This window comes from Carcharhinus amblyrhynchos, unplaced genomic scaffold, assembly GCF_965287045.1.
Source record: "Carcharhinus amblyrhynchos unplaced genomic scaffold, sCarAmb.v2.hapA scaffold_49, whole genome shotgun sequence".
NCBI lineage: Eukaryota > Metazoa > Chordata > Chondrichthyes > Carcharhiniformes > Carcharhinidae > Carcharhinus > Carcharhinus amblyrhynchos.
This window is the reverse complement of record NW_027649790.1, coordinates 1,914,594-1,940,685: the sequence shown is the minus strand read 5'-3', so window position 1 is coordinate 1,940,685 and position 26,092 is coordinate 1,914,594. Positions and strand designations below refer to the sequence as shown.

The 26,092-nt window shown below is 44.0% G+C and overlaps 1 protein-coding gene across 1 annotated transcript in view; it reads left to right on the top strand.

Moving 5' to 3' along the window:
* Nucleotides 1-25,466, top strand: part of dcps (decapping enzyme, scavenger) — a 63,344-nt gene extending 37,878 nt beyond the window's left edge. The window contains exons 3-6 of the mRNA XM_080182243.1: nucleotides 7,291-7,436; nucleotides 18,142-18,255; nucleotides 20,156-20,266; nucleotides 22,941-25,466. Of these exons, the coding sequence (XP_080038369.1) occupies nucleotides 7,291-7,436; nucleotides 18,142-18,255; nucleotides 20,156-20,266; nucleotides 22,941-23,207 (638 nt within the window). The 3' untranslated portion in view covers nucleotides 23,208-25,466. The remainder of the gene's footprint in view (nucleotides 1-7,290; nucleotides 7,437-18,141; nucleotides 18,256-20,155; nucleotides 20,267-22,940) is intronic.
* Nucleotides 25,467-26,092: the final 626 nt, after the last annotated feature.

Sequence of the window (26,092 nt, the reverse complement as noted above, 5' to 3'; positions counted from 1 at the left end):
ACTGTGAGGCAGCAGTGCTAACCACTGTAACATCCCCCAGTGCCAACTATTTTTCTAGCCACTGGAGACTTCTCCCAAACCCCACTAGCAAAAGAGTTACCAATGGCCCATAGTGTCATCCCCAAGTTTGCTAACCTGCATTGACTCCCAGTCAAGCAACCTTGATTTTAAAATTCTCATCTTGTTTCAGGAACCTTCATAGCTCTCCCCTTCCTCCTCCCAACTCTGTAATTTCCTCCATCTCACAATCTCTGGGAAATCCGTGCTCATCTAACTCTGGACTCTTGGGCATCTCAGATTTTAATTGCTCCACTGTTGTGGCCATATCTTCTGCTGCCTGGGCCCTAAGTTCTCGAATTCCCTCCTTAAACCTCTCTGATTCTCCATCTCCCTTTCTTCCTTCAAGACATACGTTTAAACCTCCCTCATCGGCCAAGCTTTTGACCATCTGTCATAATATGGACATGGAGTCTAAATTTGATTTATAATAATCCTATGAAGCCTCTTGGGATGTTTTATTCTGTGAAAGGCCAATTATAATGAATATTATTGTAGTTGTGTTGTTGGTGTATCTGATTTGATTTATGTGGAGAGACTTTGGAAGTGAGCCACTCACTGCAAACGACATTTATACTGCTGACCCATTGAGATCCGGATAAAGGGACTGCCATTAAATATCAAGGCAAACTAGCTATGTCTATGACATCTTTACACCACCCCTCCACCTTTACAGTATAAATCTCATCCTACTTTGTTTAACTTTGACGAAGGGTCATCCAGACTAGAAGGATGATCTCATGCTTTTGAAGGATGATATATGGGAGGTTGGCTAGGGGTCAGGTTTAGAGTTTGTTACCCACTTGTTGGAAATGGTCATTAACGGCCACTTGTGTAAAGCAAATGTTGCTTGCACCTATCAGTTCAAGTCCAGATATTGTCCAGATTTTATTACATCTGGGCATGGACTGCTTCATTATCAGGGGAAAGTGTACAATAACCAGTGACAGCCCTGCTTCAGGCCTTATGCTAGAGAGAACACCATTAACAAACCTGTTGAGACCAGAAAGCTGGCCTGATGAGTCGTGTAATGATATCATGGGGCTGAAGGTAATTGGTTGCAGGCAACCTCTTCATTCATGCCAAGTACTTTTCCAGCCACTGGTGGCTTTCCCCAAGTCCCACTAACATAAGAGTTCCTAATTGTCCATAGTGTCATTTACTGCTTTGTTGTCAAGGACAGTCATGCTCCAACTCCAGAATTCAACCCTTTTGTCTTTGTTTGGGCCAAGACTAAAGTCTGATGACTTGGAGCAAGCTGATGGAGTAGTAACTTGTCATGTTGGGTTTTATAGATACAAGACTTATTATTGAACGCCTGCAGCACTGAAGAAGGCTGTTCGGCACATTGAATCCATGCTAGCTCTCTGCAAGAGCAATTTAGTTAATCCCACTCCCTCACCCTTTCCCCATAGCCCTGAAATGTGGCACAATGTTTAGCACTGCTGCTTCACAGCGCCGTGGACCCACATTCGATTCCCTGCTTGGTTCACTGTCTGTGCGGAGCTTGCATGTTCGCCCTGTGTCTACGTGGGTTTCCTCCAGGTTCTCCGGTTTCCTCCCACTGTTCAAAAGACATGCTGGTTAGTTGCTTTGGCCATGTTAAATTCTCCCTCGGTGTACCCAAACAGGTGCTGGAGTGTGGCAACTAGGGGATTTTCAGAGTAACTTCATTGCAGTGTTAATGTAAGCCTACTTGTGACTAATAAATAAACTTTACCGTTTTTTTCCTTTAGACAATTACCCAATTCTCTTTTGGAGACCACTATTGAATCTCTATCAGCCACTCTTTTCAGGCATTGCATTCTAGATGGTAATCATTTGTTGTGTCAAGCACATCTTTCTTCATGTCACCTTTGGATCTTTCCTTGACTCTTCTGACAATGGGAACAGTTTCTTTCCACCTACCCCGCTCATTATTTTGAATATTCTACCAAATTTCATTTCAGTCTTTTCTTTAACGAGAACAACCCCAGCTTTTCCAATCTGTCTACATAATGTGAAGTCCCTCATCTCTGGAACGATTCTCATAAATGTTTCCTGCCCCCTCTCTAAAGCCTTCACATACTTCTGTCTCAGATTGTTCACAATACTCCAGTTGAGGCTTTGCCAATGTTTTACATGTTTGATCCTTGCATTTGTACTCTGCCTCTGTTTGTAGCGTACAGAATCCAAAAGCCTTTTTTAGCCCCTTTCTCAAACTGCCCAGTTACCTGTCCGTCTTCAGTTATTCATACACATTCGGGGAAGACGATGCTGTTGTGGTATATCACTGAATCAGCAATCCAGAGGCCCAGACTAATCGTCTGGAGACATGAATTCAAATTCCGTAATAGCAGCTAGTGAACTCTGCTAAAGGGTCATCTGGAACATTGGCTCTGTTCTCTCTCAGTAAGAAGTCTCACAACACCAGGTGTTCTTACTGTGACTTCTTACTGTGTTTACCCGGCAACGCCGGCATCTCCACATCATGACTTCTATTCTCTCTCTACAGATGCTGTCAGACTTGCTGAGATTTTCCAGCATGTTCTATTTTTGTTTCAGATTCCAGCATCCGCAGTATTTTGTTTTTAGTCACTACCCAGTTTCATACATGTAGGAGACTTTTGGATTCCCTTACCTGCCAGCTCATACTCTCGCTTTGCCTCACTCTCTTTTAAACTTCCTCTCTAAATTTTCTGTATTCAGCTTGGCTCTGACTTCTGTTATCAACCTAACATCTGTCGTATGTACCCTAGTTCTGCGTTATCTTACCACCCAACTCTTTTATTATCTAGAGCACTCCAGATTGTTTGCCCTTCCTTTCTGTCTTGTGTAGATATACCTAGATTGCATCTAAACCATCTCATCTTTAAAAGCAGCTCCAAGTTCAATTACAGTTTTTCCTGATTCTATTTTACCCAGGACAGATCTGTCCTCGACCCAGTGGAATTGAAAACGGAAATGTTTCTGGTGCCTCCGCCACCAGTTATTTGTTTAATTGTCCACCAATATTTACAGTCAAATATTAAGTTTAACTTTATTTATTAGTGTCTCAAGTAGGCTTACATTACCATTGCAATGAAGATACTGCGAAAATCCCATAGTCGCCACACTGCAACGCCTGTTCGGGTACCTTGAGGAAGAATTTAGCACGGCCAGTGCACCTAACCAGCACGTCTTTCAGACTTTGGGAGGAAACCAGAGCATCCAGAGGAAACCCACGCAGATACGGGAGAACAAGCAGGCTCCGCACAGATAGTGACCCAAGCCGGGAATTGAACCTGGATCCTTGGCGCTGTGACACAGCAATGCTAACCACTGTGCCACTATGTCGCCTATTGCAAGATTTTGATTTTATCTGTTGATTGTGGGATCGCTTAACTATGTCTATAGTATATTGTTTACGCTGTTAGCATGCATGTAGTGCTGAGTGTAACTTCACCAGGTTGGCATCTTATTTTTAGGTCCACCTAATGTTGACCCTGGAATGGTCTTTTACACTCTTTATGGAGCCAGTGTTGCTTACGTAGCACAATGGTGATGGAGGAGTGAGGGACATTCAGGCGATTAAGTGAGAGATTGTGAATGTATACAATTCTGCAGCTGGTGACCTAGCTGCTGATTCCTGGTTTTGATCTTTTGGGTCTATTCCTGATGTAGCTTATTTAGCGCAACACTGGTTATGAACCTGGAGATGAGATAACTGATTTCTAACGCACTATGTTATTCAAAACCCGTGCTTCCTTCACAATGATGAAGGACACCATGCCTGAAATGCCACAACCTGCTTTATTTCTTTGCAGATGCTGATTGCCCTGCTGTCTATTTTCAGCACTGCATGGACTCATTTCTGATTGCAGTTATATTTTTAGCTGCTTAATCTGTAAAGGATGATCTTTTCAGTCACAAGTTTCAATTATAACTGATTTGGTTTCATGGGATTGCAGCCAGGAAGTAGTTGAGAGACATAATGATTTAGTATTTTTAAATGTTGGCTGCATTTCTCATAAGTACTGTGACTCTAAGGCTAGCAATTCGCCAGCACGTAACTCAAAGAACAAAGAAAATTACAGCGCAAGAACAGACCCTTCAGCCCTCCAAGCCTGTACTGACCATGCTACTCAACTTAAACTAAAACCCCGTACCCTTCCAGGGACCATATCTCTTTATTCCCATCCCATTCATGTATTTGTCAAGATGCCCCTTAAAAGTCACTATCGTATCTGCTTCCACTACCTCCCCTGGCAACGAGTTCCAGCCACCCACCACCCTCTTTGTAAAAAATCTGCTTTGTACATCTCCGTTAAATCTTGCCCCTTGCATCTTAAGCCTGTGCCCCCAATTGTGTCAATTAGAAGTAATTGACTCTTCTACCTTGGGAAAAAGCTTCTGACTATCCACTCTGTCCATGCCTGTCATAATCTTGCAGATTTCTATCACATCACCCCTCAATCTCTGTCATTCCAGTGAAAACAAACCAAGTTTCTCCAATCTCTCCTCATAGCTAATGCCCTCCATACCAGGCAACATCATGGTAAATCTTTTCTGTACCCTCTCCAAAGCCTCCACATCCTTCTGGTAGTGTGGTGACCAGAATTGAACATATATTCTAAGTGCGGCCCTAACTAAGGTTTTATAAAGCTGCAACATGACTTGCCAAAGCATGCCACATGCCTTCTTGACTACCTTCTCCACCTGCATTGCCACTTTCAGTGACCTGTGTACCTGTACACCCAGATGCCTTTGCTTGTCACTACTCTTAAGGGTTCTGCCATTTACTGTGTATTTCCTATTTGTATTAGACCTTCCAAAATGCATTACCTCACATTTGTCCAGATTAAACTCCACCTGCCACCTTTCCACCCGAGTCTCCAACTGATCTATATCCTGCTGTATCCTTTGTTGGTCATCATCGCTATCTGCAAAGTCTCCTCCTGACTCCACAAAGCCTGACTGCCTCCTAGAAGGCACAATACAGGAGTGAGCTGGAATTCTCTCCAGTTGCCTGAGTGAGCAACGCTGAAGAAGAAATGGTGTTGGGACAGATAATGCTGTAGTGATATTGTCACTGGACTAGTAATTCAGAGACCCAGGCTAATGCTCTGAGGACATAGGTTCAAATCCCACCATGGCAGCTTGTGGAACTTAAATTCAAATAATCAAAAAAATCTGGAATTGAAAGCTAGACTCTGCAACAGTAACAATGAATCTACCTTTGAATGTTGTTAAAAAAACCCGTGGTTCAGAAAACCTGCTGTCCTTACCTGACCTGACCTACATGTGACACAGATTCACAGCTATGCAATTGACTCTTAACTGCCCTCTGAAATGGTCTAGCAAGCTGTTCAGTTCAAGGGAATTAGGGATAGGCAACAAATGCTAGTTTTGCCACACCCCATCAAAGAATGAAAACAAAATTCTGGACAAAGCAGCTCATTTATTGGCACCCCATCCACCATAAAACATTCACTTCCTGCACCGCAGCGCACAGTGACAGGACTGTGTACCATCCACAAGATGAGCTGCAGCAACTCGCTGAGATTTTTTCAAGAGCACTTTCTGAACTTTGCCACTTAGAGAAACTAGGACAGCAGGTAAATGGGAACGCCTCCACCTTAATTTTGGAACTCAGTGACACACTATCTGATTGGGAAGTTGATTGCTATTCCTCTATTGTTGTGGGTCAAAAACGTGAAAGTTCTTTCCAAACGGCACTGTGGATGTATCTATAAAAAAAAGGAACAAACCCTTCAGCCCGCCAAGCCTACGCCGATCACGTTTACCTATCTAGACCAACAGCTTATATCCCTCTATTCCCCGTTTGTTCATATGTCTATCAAGGTAAATCTTAAATGTGGCTAATGTAACTGCCTCAATCATTTCACTTGGCAGTGCATTCCAGGCCCCCACCACCCTCTGTGTAAAAAAAAAACTTTCCCAGCACATCTACACTGAACCTTTTCCCCCTTATCTTGAACTTGTGCTCCCTTGTAATTGTCATTTCCGCTTTGCGAGAAAGGTTCCAACTATATCTGTACCTCTCATCATTTTATAAAATGATATCAGGTCACCCTCAGCCTCCACTGCATGGACTGCAGCAGTTCAAGAGGACAACACCATCTTCTCAAAGGCAACTAGGGGTGGGCAGTGACTTGGCATCTCATGACTGAATTTTAAAAATGGACATCATGAGATGCAAACAAAATGAGGCCAGCACAAATCAAGTGGCTATAACCCTACAGCAATTTAATAAGACTCATGCTCCAGGCTTTAGAAACGAATCAGCAGCAGAAATTAAAACCACCTCTATCTCTAAGGTGGCTGTTTTTTTTCTGGTTGGGAGAATAAATGTTGGAGCTGTTAAGTTGCAGACAGTTAACCTTTAGTCATTTGCTGTTTGATGAGTAATTAATAATGATCAATTGTTTCATTGGTCAATGAAAGAAAGGCATGAGTTTGTGGTCTTAAAGCAATTCAAATGGAAGATGGATGAAGTTTCTTAATGTGAAGGGTAGTTCAAACATGAAAATTCCTACCACAAATTATTGAATGTACATTTCTTTTGAAAAGAAATGAGTTAATCAGAAGCAGCAGAAGAGGGAAATAAGACTGGGTGGGGATATTAAAAGGCATAAGGAGCAAAGAAGAAAGAGAAGTTTGACTAGCTGGGAAACAAAAGGGTGTGGGAGCAGAATGTGACTGAGTTTAGATCACCTGAGAAATTAAAGTGAATGGGAAGCGAGCAGGAAAAGGGCTAGATTAAGAAGCACGTCAGAATTAAAAACATAGACTTCGTGAATCAAATGACCTGTTTCTGTGCTGTATCAATCATTCTAACACAGCCATTGTATGCTGGACACGCAGGTACTGCCATGTGATCAATAGGGCTTAATGTTGGTCATTTCAGTATCTCCTAGTTCTATGAAATTGTTGCAGGCTGAAGGCAGCATTTACTGCCCTCCCATCGAGATTGGTGGCGGGGCTGCGTGTGAACCCCACTGCTTTCTTACCTCTGGTCCGATAAAGTCCAGAACAGGAAGGCTTGTGGAAGGCCTTCCCTCCCCACCTCAGTTCATGCACACTTAAGGGCCTTACCACACTGCCGCTGGTACTTGTCAAGTGGCAGTGATGGGCGGGGTGCTGTTCATGCTGACTAAACAAGCAAAACGTAGGAAACAGCAATGGATGATGTCCAGGATTTTTTTTTGAAAACATTATTATTTCTAAGATAATGTGTTCATTCCTTCACAGAGATAAAGACCACCGTGGTATATCCAGCTACAGAGAAACACATCAAGAAGTATCTGAAGCAAGAAATGTATCTCATTACCGAAACAGCAGATGACTACAAAACTATCACCAGCCCTTACCTTCAGTCTCAAGCCCTTAGTCTTCAGGTATTGTGCACTTCAATTTATTTCCCTTTTCCACTCTTTTCTTTTTGGTGGGGGGAGGCTCTCTAAGAGGTGAGTATACAGGCAGGCCCTCTTCCTATCTTAACTACGTACCCTCTCCCTTTTGTCCAGTCTTCCCCAATTACATTCACAATTCCTCTGATGCCCTATGTCAATCAACAGTTTCCAGTTTCCTGGCCCTAATGCCTCCTCTTCAATCTGGATGTCCAATCTCTCTATACCCTCCATCCCTCACTAGGAGGCTCTGAGCACCCACCGGTCCCTTGAGTAAAGACCTGAATGTTCCCCATTTACCGTCGCTCTCCTCTGTCTGAGCTTATTCTCTCATTGAACAATTTCTCCTTTGACTTCTCTCACTTCCGGCAAATAAAAGGTGTGGCTATGGGTAGCCTTCGGGCCCAGTTATGCCAGTCATTTTGTGGGACATTCCAGTCCTACTCAGGTCTGCTCCTACAACTCTTTTTTTGTTACATTGCTACGTCAAGCTCTTACCTGGACCTGGAAAAGTGTATTGATTTTGCTTCCGATTTCAACCCCTGCCTCCCCTTCACATGATCCATTTCCAACACTTTCCTTCCCTTCTCTTCCTTGACCTCTATCTCCATATCCAAATTGATCATCAATTTTCATTACAAGCCTACCAAATCCCACAGCTACCTCGACTACAGCTCCTCATGCCCCCCTTCCTATAAGGACTCAGAAATAGAAATAGAAACCCTATAGTACAGAAAGAGGCCATTCAGCCCATTGAGTCTGCACTAACCACAATCCTACCCCTATATCCCTACATATTTGCCCACTAATCGCTCTAACCTACGCATCTCGGGACACTAAAGGGCAATTTTAGCACCACCAATCAACCTAACCCGCACATCTTTGGACTGTGGGAGGAAACCGGAGCACCTGGAGAAAACCCATGCAGATACGAGGAGAATGTGCAAACTCCACACAGACAGTGACCCAAGCCAGGAATCAAACCCAGGTCCCTGGAGCTGCGAAGCAGCAGCACTAACCACTGTGCTACCATGCTGCTTAATCCTGTTCTTCCAGTTTCTTCACCTCAATCACATTTGCTCTAAAGGTGCCATCTTTGAAAATGATGTCTGCCTTTTTCCTTAACTGAGATTTCTGCCACTGTGGTTGACAGGGGCCTCACCTGCCTGCCACACCTCTGCCCTCGCCCCTTTCCCTACCTCTCAGAACCATAAAAGGGTTCCCCTTGTCCTCACTTTTCACCCCACCAGCCTCCGCATTCAAAAGGTCACCCTCTGCCATTTCTGCCAACTCCAGCACAATGCTACCATGAAACACATCTTCCCCCACACCCCCTGTCAGCATTCTGAAAGGACTGCTCCCTCCGTGACTCCCTGGTCCACGCCTCCGTCTCCCCCAACTGCTCATCCATAAGACATAGAAGCAGAATTAAGCCGTTCAGCCCATTGAGTCTGCTCTGCCATTCAATCATGGCTGATATTTTTCTTATCCCCATTCCTCTGCCTTTTCCCCATAATCCCTGATCCACTTATTAATCATGAACCTATCTATCTCTGTCTTAAAGGCACTCAATGACCTGGCCTCCACAGTCTTCTGTGGCAGAGTTTCACTGATTCACCACTCTCTGGCTGAAGAAATTCCTCCTCATCTCTGTTTTAAAGGATCGTCCCTTTAATCAGAGGTTTTGCCCTCTGGTTCTAGTTTTTCCTACTAGCGGAAATATCTTCTCCATATCCACTATCCAGGCCTCACAGTATCCTGTAAATTTCAATAAAATCCCCCTCATCGTTCGAACCTCCAACAAGTACAGACCCAGAGTCCTCAACCGTTCCTCATATGACGAGACCTTCCCACAGTAGTTCCCACACAATCGCAGGTGTAGCACCTGCTCTTTTACCCACTCCCTCCTCACTGTCCAAGGCCCCAAATACTCCTCTCGGGTGAAGCAGCATTTCCTTCATTTTTGGTCTGTTTTATTCACTGCTCCCTATGCAATGGGCAATTAAATGCAGACTGAGATCTCATTGTAAAAACCTTCACGCTCCACAAGCATGATCCCAACCTTCCTGCTGCTTGTCATTTTAACTCAGCATCTTGCTTTCATGCTCACGTGTCTGACCTTGGCTTGCTGATTGTTCCAGTGAAGCCCAACGCAAGTTGGAGGAGCAGCATCTCATCTTCCAATTAGATACGTTACCGCCTTCTGGACTCAACATTAAGTTCAACAACTTTAGACTGTGAACTTTCTTCTCCATTTTGACCTATAAAAAAAAAACCCTCCAACCCCCACCCCTCCAACAGTGCCATCTGGTCAATTGAACCAGGGCAGGACTTACCCAGTTAATGGTAGGGTGTTGGAGAGAGTTCCAGAGCAGAGAGATCTCGGGGTATAAGTTCATAGCTCCTTGAAAGTGGAATCGCAGGTGCACAGAGTGGTGAAAAAGGCATTCAGCATACTTGGTTTCATTGGTCAGAAAGGAGTTGGGACTTCTTGTTGAAGTTGTACAAGACGTTAATAAGGCTACACTTGGAGTACTGTGTCATCCTATTATAGAAAGGATATTATTAAACTAGAAAGAATGCAAAAGAGATTTTCTAGGATGTTACCAGGACTTGATAGGTTGAGTTATAAGGAGAGGCTGGATAGACTGGGACTTTTTTCGCTGGAGCATCGAAGGCTGAGGGGTGAACTTATAGAGATCTGTAAAATAATGAGGGGCATAGATCACCTAGAAAGTCAATATCTTTTCCCAAAGGTAGGGGAGTCTAAAACTACAGGGCATAGGTTTAAGGTAAGAGGGGAGACATACAAAAGTGTCCAGAGGAGCAATTTTTTCACACAGAGAATAGTGAGTGTCTGGGACAAGCTGCCAGAGGTAGTAATAGAGGCAGATACAATTTTGTCTTTTAAAAAGCATTTAGACAGTTACATGCTAAGATGGGTATGAAGGGATGTGGGCCAAATGCAGGCAATTGGGATTAGCTTAGGGGTTTAAAAAAGGGGCCGGCAAGGACAAATTGAGCTTAAGGGCCTGTTTCCATGCTGTCAACCTCTATGACTCGATGACTCTGTCTGCCCCTTGTTCTTAAGATTTGCTTTTACTGAGCACTGACTTCTGTCCTCCCAGTAACACATTTTGCAACTTAACTTTATACTACTATCATCATCTTCTATAATCCTTTGTACTGCCATTAACACTTTATTTTCTTGTGTGCCACACATCTTTGTGCAGTCTCTCCTCGCTCTCACTTTCACTAACCTTCTACTCTGCTCCACCCCCTCTCATACATTATATGACCCATCACATTTCGCCCTTTCTTTAGTTCTGAAAAGTTTTTCACACCCTTCCCCAGAGCTGTATATAGTACTCTAGCTGTGGCCTAATTAATGGTTTAAACTATTTCAGTATAATGGCCAGCTGTTATATTCTATGTCTTGGCTCATAGGATAAACCACACGAAAATGTTAAAAGCTATTGCCTTTGGCCTTCACCACAAACTCCACACCCTTACCCACCCACCACTGATTTGCTCAACAGTTACCACAAATTAAACCAGATTGTTTGAAATTCAACCCTAAATCCATATTTCATCTATCATTAAGACTTTGCAATATTATTTGCCTCAGCAATTGAAGATTGTCTAGCTAACAGGAAATAAAAAGTCGGAACAATTGGATCATTTCCTGGTTACTGAAGTATAACTAGTGGTGTGCCACAGGAATTTGTGCTGGGACTAAAACTAACCCTCAACTTTTTTGCAATTTACAACAATGCTTTGGATGAAAGGTCCAAAGGTCCCTTTGCTAAATTTGTTGGTGACACAAAGATAAGTAGGAAAGTAAGTTGTGAAGGGGACATGAGGCTACAGAGGGATACAGATAGATTAAGTGAGTGGGCAGAGATCTGGCAAATGGCATTTACTGTGACAGAGTTGAGGAAAATTCATTTTTCTCAGAACTCCCTTCCTCAAAAAGCAATGGAAGCAGAGTCTTTGAATATTGTTAAGGCAGAGCTAGATAGATTCCTGATTAGTAAGGGGGTAAAATGTTATTGGGAATAGGCGGAATGTATTGTTTAGGTTACAATCAGATCAGCCTGATCTTATTGAATGGCGGAACAGGCTCAAGTGATGTATTCCCGCCATAATTCATATGTTCGTATGCCTCAATGAAACCTCTATCCAGGCCTTTGACACTGCTGAACTCAACTCTCCAGAGGTCGTTGATCTGATGTTTAACCTGCTGAGTATTTCCATCACTCACTGTTCTATTTCAGATTTCCAATTTACTGTTTTACTTTCAATTATTTGAATATTTGCCTGGCCAAGCCTCACATCTTTCACCCTCTGTGATAAGTAGCTAACCCAAAACACAGCTGCCTCTATCCTTCATTGCATCAAGCTGCATTCAGACATGGCCCCTAGTCTTGCCCTTGTCTCTGTGCTGGGGCAGCACATTGGCACAGTGATTAGCGCTGCTACCTCACAGCATCAGGGACCTAGGTTCGATTCTCAGCTTTGGTCACTGTCTGTGTGGAGTTAGCACGTTCTCCCCACGTCTGCATGGGTTTCCTCTGGGTGCTCCAGTTTCCTCGCACACAAATAAACTTTAAACTATTCTCGCTGACCTACGTTGGCTTTAGCTGCCCCAACACGTTGAGTTTAAAATTCTCATCTTCGTGTTTAAATTGCTTTGTGGCCTTGTCCTTGCCTATCTCCGTAACCCCCTCCAACTCTCTGTCTCCCCCTATCCCTGTTCATCCCGCCATTGGCGTCCAACGTGTTCAGCTAGCTTGGCTCCATATTTTAGAATTTCCTCCATAACACCTTCTGCCTTTTAACCACTTTCCTTAAAACCCACTTTATTGATATAGTTTAGTTGAGTTTCCTACATTCCATTCTTTGTTTTTTGCCTCTAGTTATTTTTCATTGCGTCATTGCAGAGTACCCTGGGATGTTTTTTAAATGATAAAGACTATAATAATGTGATAATTGTGAGGTTATCCACATTTAATGATAGGAAGACAGGTTATTACTTAAATGAGTGTAAATTGAGAGAGGTGGATACTCAACAAGATCTTTGTGTCATGGTGCACCAGTCGCTGAAAGTAAGTGTGCAGGTACAGCAGACAGTAATGAAGGCAAATGGTATGTTGGCCGTCATAGCAAGAGGATTTGAGTATAGGGATAGGGATGTTTTCCTGCCCATGGTTAGCACTGCTGCCTCGTAGCTCTAAGGACCTGGGTTTAATTCCCAGCCTGGGTCATTGTGTGGTGTCTGCATGTTCTTCCCGTGTCTGCGTGGTGCTCTGGTTTTCTCCCACAGTCCGAAAGACGTGCTGGGTAGATGCATTGGCCGTGCTAAATTCTACCTCCGTGTACTCAACAGGTGCTGGAGTATGGTGACTAGAGGATTTTCACAGTAACTTCATTACAGTGTTAATGTAAGCCTATTTGTGACTCTGATAAATAAACTGAAAACTAAAAATAGGGCATTGGTGAGGCCACACCTGGAGTAGTATATGTAGTTCTGGTGTCCTTATCTGTGGAAGGATGTCCTTGCTATAGAGGGAGCCCAGCGAAGGTTTTTCAGGCTGATTCCTGGGCTGGCAGGTCTGTCATATGAGGAGAGACTAAGTCGGTTCGAAGGATATTCAATGGAATTTAGAAGAGTGAGAGGGGATCGCAAAGAAACTTATAAAAGTCTAAAAGGGTTCCACAGGGTAGATTCAGAAATGGTGTGGGAGTCCAGAACTAGGGGTCATTGTTTGAGGGTAAGGGGTAAACCTTTTAGAACAGAAGTGAGAAGAAATTTCTTTACCCAGTGGGTGGTGAATATGTTGAATTCACTACCACAGAAAGTCCTTGCAGCCAAAATGTATGATTTCAAGAAGAAATTAGATATAGCTCTTGGGGCAAAAGGGGTCAAGGGCTATGGTGGGGGGGGAGGAAAGGGGGACCAGGATATTGAATTTGATGTTCAGTCTTAGTCAAAATGAATGGCGGAGCAGGTTTGACACGGTGGTTAGCACTGCTGCTTCACAGCATCAGGAATCCAGGTTCGATTCCTGGCTTGGGTCACTTTCCATGTGGAGTCTGGACGTTCTCCCCGTGTCTGTGGGCATTTCCTCCGGGTGCTCCGGTTTCCTCCCACAGTCTAAAGATGTGTGGGTTATATTGATAGGGTCATTTTAACATGGCCAAATCTGGGGAGATTAGCAGGGTAAATATGTGGGGCTACAGGGATAGGGTAGATTTGTTGTCAGCGCAGGCGCGATGGGCCGATTGCCCTCCTCCTGTACTGTAGGGATTCTGTGAAGGGCCGAATGGCTGACTCCTGCTTCTAGTTTCTATGTAAATGCAAGTTGTTGTTGATAAGGTAGAAAGGTTTTATGATAATCCAATAGTTTCATAGTCACCATTGTTGCATTTTTAATTCCACATACTCCTCTTCAGTTGGAGAATTTATTTAATTAACTGAATTTAAGTTCCCAGCTGGTGTGGTGATATTTGAACTCATAACTCCAGATGTTAGTCCAGGCCACGGAAATACCTAGTAACATAACCACCACCTCTGCTGTGTGTGAGCATGTTGTATGTATGTTGTGTTGATGCATGGAAATTATTTCTGTTCGGGTTGCCGAGGATATCAAAGCTTTGGAGTCTAGCCACGCTGTAGTCCAATTTGGCAACAGCATGAGATTGAAACAGAATCTCCTTTGAAATTACTATTTTAAATTATTCCAGCACTAATCTGTCACATGGCAATAATTTTTCAGCAGTTTCATCAGTTGCTGTAAAACTATATACTCTTGCCCCTATCTTCCCCCATCATTTTCTTCCCGCTTATCTTGAAAGATCTGACTCAGAATGGATTATAGTACCAGAATAATCTGCAACTCTCCAGGCTCCTTTCACAAACAAACATTCTTTACCGTATGCAGCTTGCCAGTGAATATTGGCAGGAGACTAAACTTTTTTTTTAAAAGATTTACTTTCAGGATGTGATTCCAGGTGTCCAGCGACACTGAAAGAATGGAAGTCTATGTCCAAGTCAGGATAGTGGGTGTCTTAAAAAGGAACTTGAAGGTGACGGTACCCCATGACTTTGCTGCTCTTGACCACCTGGGTGACACTAAGGGCGTGATCTTAGCAGCTGTCGATGCACGCTTCTACTGTAGCGAGGTCAGAGAATTTGGTACTCAGCCAAATCACCGTTCACTGCAGCGGAATGGGAAAATTCCACCGGCATGAAAAGTAACAAGATTCTGACCAAAGAACAAAGAAAATTACAGCACAGGAACAGGCCCTTTGACTGTCCAAGCCTGCACCAACCATGCTGTCCAACTGGACTAAAACTCCCTATCCTTCCAGGGACCATATTCCTCCATTCCCATCCTATTCATGTATTTATCAAGATGCCCCTTAAAGTCATTACCTTATCTGCTTCCACTGCCCCTCCCGGCAATGAGTTCCAGGCATCCACCATCCTCTGTGTTTAAAAAAAACTTGCCTCATACATTTCCTTTAAACCTTGCCCCTCGCACCTTAAACCTAGTAATTGACTCTTTCACCAAAAGAGAAAATGCTGGAAAATCTCAGCAGGTCTGGCAGTATCTGTAAAGAGAAAAAAGAGCTGACGTTTCAAGTCCAGATGTCACTTTGTCAAAGCTCCAGCTTTGACAAATCCAGGCTTCTGGTCACAGACGACAAGTAACTCAAGTGCAAGACATTCATATCGAACACGAAAAGTCCAAACCACCTCACCCGAACTTTCAATAGTGTCTCCAGCATCAGACTCCCCACCACCCTTAACTGAACCAACTGTGCCAGCACCGATTAGAAGGTCATGACAGGTTCCAAGGTCTCTCCGTCATTTACAAGTTGAAAATCATAGGGAATATTTATCACTGCCTGGATGACTGCTGTTGCTGTAAAACACTGACGTTACAGCTTGTCAAAGCTCCAGCTTTGACAAGCAACATTTTCTCTTTTGGCTTCAGATTCCAGCATCCACAGTAATTTGCTTTTAATTGACTCTTCCACCCTGGGGAAAAGCTTCTGACTATCCACCCTGTCCATGCCCCTCATAATCCTGTGGATTTCTATCAGGTCGCCCCTTAACCTCCATTGTTCCAGTGAGAAGAAACCAAGTTTCTCCAACCCGTCCTCATAGCCAATGCTTTCCACTGCAGGCAACATCCTGATAAATCTTTTCTCTATTGGCAGAGCTGTTGAAAAGTAAGCTTTTGATTTGCTGCAGTGAGCCTGCATATCCCAGATGTGCGGGAAGTGGATGGTGAAGTTCAGTGACAGGGATGCTGACTGGGCAAAGTGCTGTGTCCTGAGTGGTGCTGAACGTCAGTGTTTTACAGCAACAGCAGTCATCCGGGCAGTGATAAATATTCCCTATGATTTTCGACTTGTAAATGACGGAGAGACCTTGGAACCTGTCATGCCCTTCTAATCAGTGCTGGCACAGTTGGTTCAGTTAAGGGTGGTGGGGAGTCTGATGCTGGAGACACTATTGAAAGTTTGGGTGAGGTGGTTTGGACTTTTCCTGTTCGATATGAATGTCTTGCACTTGAGTTACTTGTCGTCTGTGACCAGAAGCCTGGATTTAGTCCAGTTCTTGTTGTAGACTGACCTGGACAATAAAACAACAAGTAACTCAAGTGCAAGACACATTATCAGCAGGCTTGTAAATGGAGATGAACACTGTAAAATTATTGGTGAGCATTCTCTCTCTAATCTTATGATGGAGAGTAAGATCTGATGCAGCTGGAGATGATCTCATCATGGACACTGTCCTGAGGAACTCTTGCAAGGATGTTCTGTGGGTTAACCTCTGATGAAACCCCCCCCCCCCCCCACCCCCGGGGTCAGGCCAGTTACTTCTCTCTTTGCTTCACCCTCCTTCTATTCATGGAGAGTGGCCACCCACCCTCATTCTGTTTTCACTTAATGTTCTGGGGAAAGAGGGAGCCGCTGGATTGTGGATGAGAAAGAGAATTGGACAGCATTGCAGAACGTGCAGTGACGGCCTCAGCAAGTCAGGGACTGAAGTTGTGACCTTCCTGATCTGGAAAGCATTTCCTATTTTGGGAAATGAAGACTCTGATTTTAGATCTAAATCACTGTGTGTGGGATGAAGAGAAGTTAGCGTTGTGCTTTTACTTTAGAAGATGATGTATTACTCCTTCCAGAATAGCTTCAGAGATTGAAATGATAGAATGATTGTGTCCATGTCAGCTGGCTGGAAGAACAACTCAGCTACTCATGCTCCTTTCCTTTCTAACCAATAGTTCTGTAAATCTTTTCTCTTCAAATAATTAGCCAATTCCTTCCTGAAAGCCAAGATTGAAGCTGCCTCCAACACGTTCTCAAGCAGCTCATTCCAGATCCTAACCAGTCGCTGTGTAAAATTTTTAAGAAATGTCTTTCTTCATGTTTCCTCTGTTTTGTGTTGTCAAAACCACCTTAAATCAGCATCCTCCTGATCATGTTCCCTTTGTGAGCGTAGAACCCTACACTGCTTTAGACTGGAGTAGGAGGAGAGTAAATCAAGTCACAAAATGCCCTGTGTCTTGAGCTGTCAAATGGGATGCATAGGCCTGCCCAACACGAGGGGTGGAGGGAGCATGTGGTTGGGGGGAGGAGATCCAGGGTGGGCCCTGTTGCCCTCTCACTTTATTAATGCGCATTTGAGGGTCTCATCCTGCTGTTGCTGGTGTTTTACCGACAACAAGTTGGGACTTGTCATGTGGGGAGACTGTCAAGGAAACCCTATTGAGTTTGTCTGTGTGCTGCATTTGCTACCAAATAAGCCTGTTAGACTCTAACCTGGTGTTGTGAGATTTCTTACTGAATTTGTTTGCGGCATAGGAGTGTTCCTCATTCTTGGGCATCAGTGCCTGATTGAGGAACCCAGCGTTGGAAATTGAGGGCCTGCTTAGAGCTGCTCACCCTGCCTTTTCCCTCGACCCTCCCCCCTACCTATCGACTCCCTCACTGGCGTTCCCCCTCCTTGTGACCCCAATCTCACGCCTTTCTCTGGGAATTCCAAAATGAACTCCAGCAAAGGGCCAAGTATTCCCAGTAACACTGCTGATAATGGAGCATTGCCAGCCTCTACTGCGGGAGGTACAGAAGTTAAATGTCCCTGGGGGGAAGGGAGGGTTCCCACTGCTTATGAGGAACTTAATTGAACTCGGGTTTGATTCTGTCTGTCTGGAGTTTTTATGTCCTTCCTGTGTCTGTGTGAGTTTCCTCCGGGTGACCCAGTTTCTCCCCATTGTCCAAAGATGTGCAGATTCCTGTAGATCGGTGGGGTGGGGGGGGAGATTCCGTGTGCCTCACCCTACCTCCACTCTCATTAAATTCTGCCCATTGAAACTGAATGTGAAGGGCTGAGTCGAAGAGCTGTGTTCTAGTGAGGCCAGATAAATAACATTCCACTTACTTGAGTTATAATCAGCAAATAGGCATAAGTAATGCTTATTCATTCATCCACTCAGAAAGAATCTACAGTTCCCTGCCTCCCACACCCCTACCCTCGTCATATTATCCAAATCTTTCCAAAACAATTTGTGGAATTTCCTAGTCCTTAATGTGCAATGGCTTCTATTACTCTCATGAGCAGTCACGCAGAGTTTCTGAACTTTCCCATATTTACTGATGAATTTTCTTTCAGTGGGTGTACAATATTCTGGACAAGAAAGCAGAAGTTGAGAGAATAATTTACGAAAATCCAGATCCACAGGATGGTTTTGTCCTCATTCCGGACTTAAAGTGGAATCAGAAGCAGGTATGAAGTGTCATATTGTTCTTTTCAGGATGTGGGTGTGCTTTATTGACTGTTCCTGGTTGCCTTGAGCAGCTGGGGCTGGATCTTCTCCTTGATCGACTGCAGCATCCCATTTTTACCACGGAAAGTCAGTTCGTTGCGCCTCCGCTAAAGCGTTCCACAATACACGTTGGTACAGTGGTTAGCGCTGCTGCCTCTCACACTAGGGACCTGGGTTTGATTCCAGCCTCGAGAGATTGTCTATGTGAAATTTGCCTGCATAAGTTTCCTCTGGGTGCTCTGGTTTTCTCCCACAGACGGAAGATATGTAGGTTAGGTGGATTGGTCATGCTAAATTTATGGGTTATGGGGATAGGGCGGAGGGAAGGTTTGGATAGAATGTTCTTTTGGAGAGTTGATGCAGACTCAATGGGCTAAATGGCCTCTTTCTAGACTGTAGAAATTCTATGATCCAATTTGAATTGTTTTTATCAGCCAGTATGGCACCAAACTATATCCAACTTTCCAAGCATGTCTCTGGTTTTATATGGGGTGATGGGCAAATCCATAGCCCACTACAATGTTAAAACCACAGAGATACATCAGTCAGTTGGTATCACCATAATATATTCACTGTCCTAATTCTGTCCCTGCTCTCGTTATTTTGAGTTCACAATACACCTACCATCTTTCTCGTGCCTCAGTATCCACTTCTGACAGTGTCGTGATCACCAAGATGATACAGTTGAGGTTTCTGATTTCTCAGGTGAGGTATCAAGCTGTGGTAGCAAACCTACACCATTAGATGTTAGATAGTTTGACAACAAGTTCTGTCAAAGAGGAGCCTCTTAAAGAGAGACAGAGAGGTTTAGCAAAGGAATACCAGAGCCTAGAGCCTTGGTAGCTGGAGGTTTGGCTTCCAGCGATAGAGTGAGGGACGCTGGAGGGCAGAATTGGAGGAGTGGAGGGTCTCGGAATGTTGAAGAGCTGGAGGAGTTTACAGTGAGAGCGTGTTTCCAGATGATGTTGCTGAAAGATACCATGTAAATGAGAAATGGATGAAGAACCAAGATAGAGGAGCCTGCGGACACGGTTTCTGGAGCATGAAGAGAAGCTTTTATAGGTGATTCTCTGGCTAGAACTGGACAGACAAGAATGAAATGAGGCCCATTCAGTCCCATGTTGCTGGATAATGGAGGAAAAGGATTGACGGTTGACGAGGTTGACTGTGTCAACATCTGGGGGCAGATCAGGACAACTGAGAAAAGATAGTTTACCATGGTCGCAATCATATAAAATATCATGTGCGCCTTGTTCTGAGGTTTGAGGCATTCAAACATTTTGGGAAAGAGAAAGGAAGCTGAAAATGGGCTATAGTTTGTGGGAAAAGAGACCTTTAGGATGATGTTGGATTTGAAGGAGAGACAATACATAAGGGGAGGGAACCATTACCAACATCAGCCATTATGGGGCCAGAAAGGGATGTTAAGTGACCAGCAGTTCAGTGGGAGTAGGGTTGAGGAAACTGAAAGTGGACGTCATCGATAAATGAGTTCGGAGATGGAAGAAACTAGAGAGAGAGGTAGGGCTAGGGAAGAGGGGTAAATCATAGAAGGTTTTGACCCAGTTGGACTGGAGAAGGGAAGTCTCAATCACAGTGACAGTGAACTCCATGAGCTCCTTGCATTCACTGCTAAGAGAGGCAGAGGACTGGAGACAGGGTTAAAGGAGTTCTTTTGTAGTGACAAAAACAGCCAAGGATTATTGCAGCCCAGCATGATCCTAGAGGCTGAGCTGTTTGGACAGAGGACAAGAGAGTCTGGTAGTGCTCAGCCAGATTTTGGGGTGAATGGATAAATTAGTTGTCTGTCATAAATGTCATGACATGTGAGTTATTCACCATCTCCCTTGTACTGTGCAGGTGGATGACCTGTACTTGATTGCAATTTGCAAACGTCATGGAGTGAAATCAATACGGGACCTAACAGCAGAACACTTGCCGATGTTGCAGAACATACTGAAGGAAGGACAGGTGAGTGTCTAAATACCTGGAGCAGAAACAGACTGTTTGTAACCTTGGTGTTGTATTTAATCCTGAGCTGAACCTTCCACCACAAGTTTTACACCAAGTTATTTCTACCTCTGTTACATTGTCCAGCTTGGACCTTTCCTTAGCTTGTTGATTGCTGAAACCATCGCCCATGCCTTTGTTACTACTGGACTTGACTATTCCGGTATGCTTCTGGCCTGTCCTCCATGCAATACCCTCTGCACATTTGAGGTAATTTAAAACTCATTGTTGTAGTTTGCCCCACGTCCCACTCACCTATCTCCCCTGTGCTCACTAACTTACATTGGCTCTTGGACGAGCAACATTTTGATTTCTTTTTAGAAGTCTTATCCTTGTTTTCAAATCATTTCCTGCTCTTGATCTTGCCCCTCCCTGTCTCTGTAATCATCTTGAGTCTTACAATCACCATAACAGTCCACATATTCTGCCTATGGAGTGTTATCAAGTGTATTTATTAGTCACATGTAAGGCTTACATTAACACTGCAATAAAGTTACTGTGAAATTCCCCTAGTCATCATAGTCCAGTGCCTGTTCAGGTCAATGCATCTAACCAGCGTGACTTTCAGAGTGTGGGAGGAAACACCCAGAGGAAACCCACACAGACACGGGGAGAATGTGCAAACTCCACACACACACTGTGATCCAAGCCAGGAATCGAACCCGGGCCCTTGGTGCTGTGAAGCAGCAATGCTAACCGCTGTGCTACCGTGCTGCCCCATAATGCCCGCTGTGAAGTGCCTTTAGATGTTTTATTACATTAAAGATGTTGTGGACGGAAAACGATTGATAGGCTGGGTCACTTTTCCCTTGACAAAAGACTGAGGGGTGAATTGTGTGAGGTTTTAGTAGAGTAGACACAGAGAGAATGTTTCCTCGTGTGGAGGGAAGTATAACTAGAGGCCGTCAATGTAAAAGTCACCAAGAAATCCAATCGGGAATTCAGAAGAAGCACAGAGTGGTGAGAATGTGGAACACACCACCATAGGAAATGGTTAAAGCAATAGTGGTAGGTACTTTCAAGGGGAAGCTAGAGTAGTATATGAGGGAGAAAGGAAAAGAGAATTGTGATAGTAAATTTAGATGAGAAACGATGGAAGGCGCCTCAAGTGGAGTATAAACACTGGCATAGAACGATTGGCAGAGTGATCTGTTTCTGTGCTGCATATCCCATATAATACTGTATCATGTATGTACGTCATTGTTGTCTGATTGATCTGTATGTATCAGCCAGCCTTTAGCCTGCAGCTGGCTGTATAATATCCACAAAGAGAATTAAAGCACCGAGCTTTACAGCGCAATGGTAATCGTCAGGCACATTGTGTCTGCGGTATATCGTGGCTAGATCAATCCAAAACTGTTCCCACAGCCCTGCTCTCTTTCATCAGCCCTTTATCATATTGAATTTCCCAAATTTATTCAGTCTTCCCTTTGCCGCACGTGCAGCCCCGGGTCTTGGGAAGAGCTGCCAAAACCTGTCATTCTGTTCCTTAGCTTACTGCCGTTGTGGCCAGATCTTGTAAACGAGCCATGTCCGTGAACTTTGCTGTGCCGTGTACGTGGAAGTTGGCAATGACAAGTTGGTCAGTGCTCACAATGCTGAGTGCTTACATGACACCATTTATGGAAAGAGGTGCGCTAGCAGCACCTGGAGATTTGGCACATGTATGTGCGTGATCCTGTTGTTGTGCCAGCTCTGACCCATGTTCAGAAGGAAAAGCCCTTCAACAGGCCCGGGAAGATGCAGCTGGCACGGTGGCACAGTCATTAGCATTGCTGCCTCACATGCACCAGGGACCCAGGTTCGATTCCCGGCTTGGGTCGCTGTCTGTGTGGACTCTGCATGTTCTCCCCATGTCTGCGTGGGTTTCCTCCGGGTGCTCCGGTTTCCTCCCAGTATGAAAGATGTGCTGGTTAGATGCATTGACTCAAACAGGCGCCAGAGTGTGGCAAGTAGGAGAAGTTCACAGTAACTTCTTTGCTGTTAATGTAAACCTTACTTGTGACTAATAAATAAACTTTAAATGTAAGTTTTACCTTTTTTTTTTACAGATAAAGTATATCCAAATAAACAGCATTTACTATCTTTGGCAGCATCAGATTACCTTAACGGCATCTTTAAAAATAAATTTACTCCCAAAACAACTACCCCTGCCCCCTTCAGTTGCTGCATCACTAATAATGATCATTCACCTGGGATTTCCACATATTCTCGACACAGATTATCACACAATCTGGAGGATTTGAAGTGAAAAATGAAGAAAGTTACAAGTTTTTCTGCCCCGTGATTCGAGTACACTGATGTAATCATGTGTAATAGTCACAGCACAGGCAAGCAGAGTGACAATGCTGGCAGCGTAGTATGGTTTTATGTCCCACGTTTATCACTACAAGGGTTTCCAGCTTTTGTTTGGCTATCAGAGAGGCACATGTGCAGTAAGTGGATGAAAAACATTGTATTGTTGACTGGGAAAAGGACAGCTTTGAAAATGAGCATTTGTCACATCATAGAGGATTGTCAAAGCAGGCATGAAGGCCTAAAACCTTCTATCCTGTAAGATTCTATAGTCTAGTCTCAATTACAAGGGTGCACGTCAAGGTAATTGTTCTAAAATTCTTGATTTTCTATTCTGCAGGTGGCCATTTCCAAGAGATATAATATTCCAGAAAGCCAATTGAGGATTTACTTTCATTATCAACCCTCCTACTACCACCTTCACATTCACTTCACTGCTCTTGGTTATGACGCTCCAGGGACCACAGTTGAACGTGCGCACCTGCTTTCCAGTGTCATAGAGAACCTGCAAACCGACCCAGAGTATTACCAGAAACGAACCTTGACCTTCGCCTTGAAGGCCGATGACCCTCTCCTGCAGAAGTTCAAAGAGGCAGGAAGGGTGTAGAAGGGAGAGAAATTTCTGTTCGCATTGTGGTTGGTTTTTACATTCTGTTTTCTTTGAACTGAATCGACCTGGCACCACATACTGAGCTGGGTTACACTGCTAAACATCAACATTGGAGACAGAACCCCTTTGAGAGCACACTGGCTCTCAGTCTGACCTCCAGTCGTGCAGAACACAGATCTTTATTAGAACTTCCATTTGGACAAACTAAATGTTGCTATGGCATTAAAATGTTCCTCGCCAAAACTTAGGGGTTGCAGAGTCAAATCCCCAAGTGTAACTTTAAAAAGAAACAAATGAGTTTGTTTTGTCTGTACAGTTAGGCTTGCCTTTCTGATCACAATCTTGCTGTTCCACATATGGAAGTTGGTGGGGGTAGAGTGGGAAGAGAGAGATACAGGCATTTATAAACTTATGCAAACCCAGCCAAAATTGCTGAATTGAGTTTGTACTCTAGTTTGCTCATGCAGAAATGCTTGGAAATCCTTAATCTGAGTATGCAAGGGTTAGGCTTGGTGAGAGGTCCTCAATGGAGCTTCTGTCTCCACTGCTCATGCTTCTAAACCAGTGTAACCCAACTCGAGTGTATATATGTATGTTTGTTTTGTGTGGTTGGGTCCAGGTTCCGCTTTTTTCCTGTTATGGAGGATTTCCTCTTTCTTTGTAACCAAGCCATCTTTTTATGGAGCCATCGTTAAAGGTTTTGCCACAAGTATACCAATGCTTACTTATCCCTCTTGTCTTCCCTCCTGGAAGGATGTGATTCTTGTTGGAATAAAGTTCCAACCTTCAGCACTGGCCATTCTTCACATGCAGATTGGGCAACGGTTTCTAATCGGCCAGTGGGATGGCACAGCCCTTTTCATGTCTTCAGGCTAAGTATGCAGTGCCATACCTTCCACTGGATGCCAACGGAAGTGGGAGCTTTGTCCATTTTTCACTCTTTACCATCCCATCCTTTGCCAGCGTTCAGGAACTGAGATTGCTGAGGAAGTATCCGGCTAACTCAGCACAGGGCAGGGGTGACATCCGAAAATGATAAGCAGATAAAATCCAGCTGGATGGACCACTGGTCGCTATTCTCATGATGGCTGGAACATCATGACTGCACACTTCTTCCCCTCTCCCTGTGCTCTCCTAGTGTGTGTGTAGTTCCGGGACCCAACAAGCCATTGCAGGAGCTGACTGCCCCATTTGTGAGGTATCTTTTAATATCTCAGCAGCTATGAGGGCAACCTGCTCCAGTGAACAAAGAACAGTATAGCACAGGAACAGGCCCTTCGGCCCACCAAGTCTGTGCTGACACAGATGCTTTTCTAATCTATTATTTTTTGCCTCTACATGATCTATATCTATCTGTTCCCTGCTGATTCATGTATCTATCCAGATGCCTCTTGAATGTTGTTATCTGTTTCCACCACCTCCTCCAGCAGCGTGTTCCAGACTTACACCACCGTGCTATTGTCTGGAGTTTGACATGGTACCATGGAGAGCTTTCACTTTTGGACAGAGGACATTTCCTTTCCAAATGCAGAAAAGCTCGGCCTCCCGCCAGCCCATTGCCTTGCTGTTGCCATTGGGTTTAGTTGCCTTCAATGTGGGGGACTTTCAGGGGTGCACACACCTGCAAAAGGCTAGTTGAGAACCACTTTCTGTGAAGAGATTGAACAATGCCAGCTGGGCCTTCATGATTCTTTTATTGACAGTATTCTTCCCCTCCCTTTGTTCATCCCCAGAAGACACTTCTATTTGCTTGGGCCAATGTAACCCAATTGCCAATGGCAGTCCAATCCCTCAACTGTGTGTAACCTTACATGGTGAATGTTGGTGGGTAAATCATTCATAATGAGGAATAATAAACCCGATCCACAGACCAACATTTCCCTGCAAGGTTGTAACATGGCCATGGGCCCAGGGGCTCAAGTAAAGTTCTTTGCCTTCTATAGTCACTTGTAAATCCCAATTTCTTCTCTGTCTGAGACTACTGTAAGCTTCCAATAACAGAAACCAAGCTCTGGACCCCTCTCTATGTGACTCCGTTGTCATTTACCTGGCAGACTATTGGAGGAACTGATCTGCTTTTTCTCCATCAATACCCAACCCAGATACTTAGCTAACATCATAGGTGGTGTATAAATTACAAAAATTAGAATCGGAAATTTTTGATACAATGATGGTGTTTTAATTTTTTAATGCAGCTTTGTAGTAGTTTAAAGATGAATAAACATTTTGAAGAAATAACCAAACTGTGTCTCACTTCTTCATAACCACTATGCTACATTGTCCAACATGTCCACTGCCTACAGTTACTTATTTTGTACAAATGTGCTGCTTGAGAAACTTAGGCCTGATTATATACTGAAAAAATAAAGTTTGATTATGTACAGAGGATAATTTATGTCTCACTGTGTGACGCACTAATCTAATCCTAGACCTTGATATCACTTAGCCACAAGAACACAAGACAGAGATGAGTCATTCAACCCATTTTCCCTCTAGTATTGAGCAACGCTGCCTCTAAACTCTGCACATCGTGAGGATAGTAAGATGTCTAAACTACAGCCCACCATCATTTGTTTAAATTCATTGGGTGTAGGCCTCATTGGCTGGGCCAACATTTATTGCCCATCCCCTAATTGCCCTGGAACTGAATGGTTTGCTACACCGTTTAAGAGTCGACCACATTGCTGTGGCTCTGGAGTCGCATGTAGGCCAGACCAGGTTAGGATGGCAGATTTCCTTCCGGAAAGGATATTAGTGAACCAGATGGGCTTTCATAACAACCGGTTTTTATTTCTAGATTTTTATTGAATTCACATTTCACTGTCTAACATGGTGAGGTTTGAACCTGGATCCCCAGGGCATAAGCCTGGCTCTCTGAATTA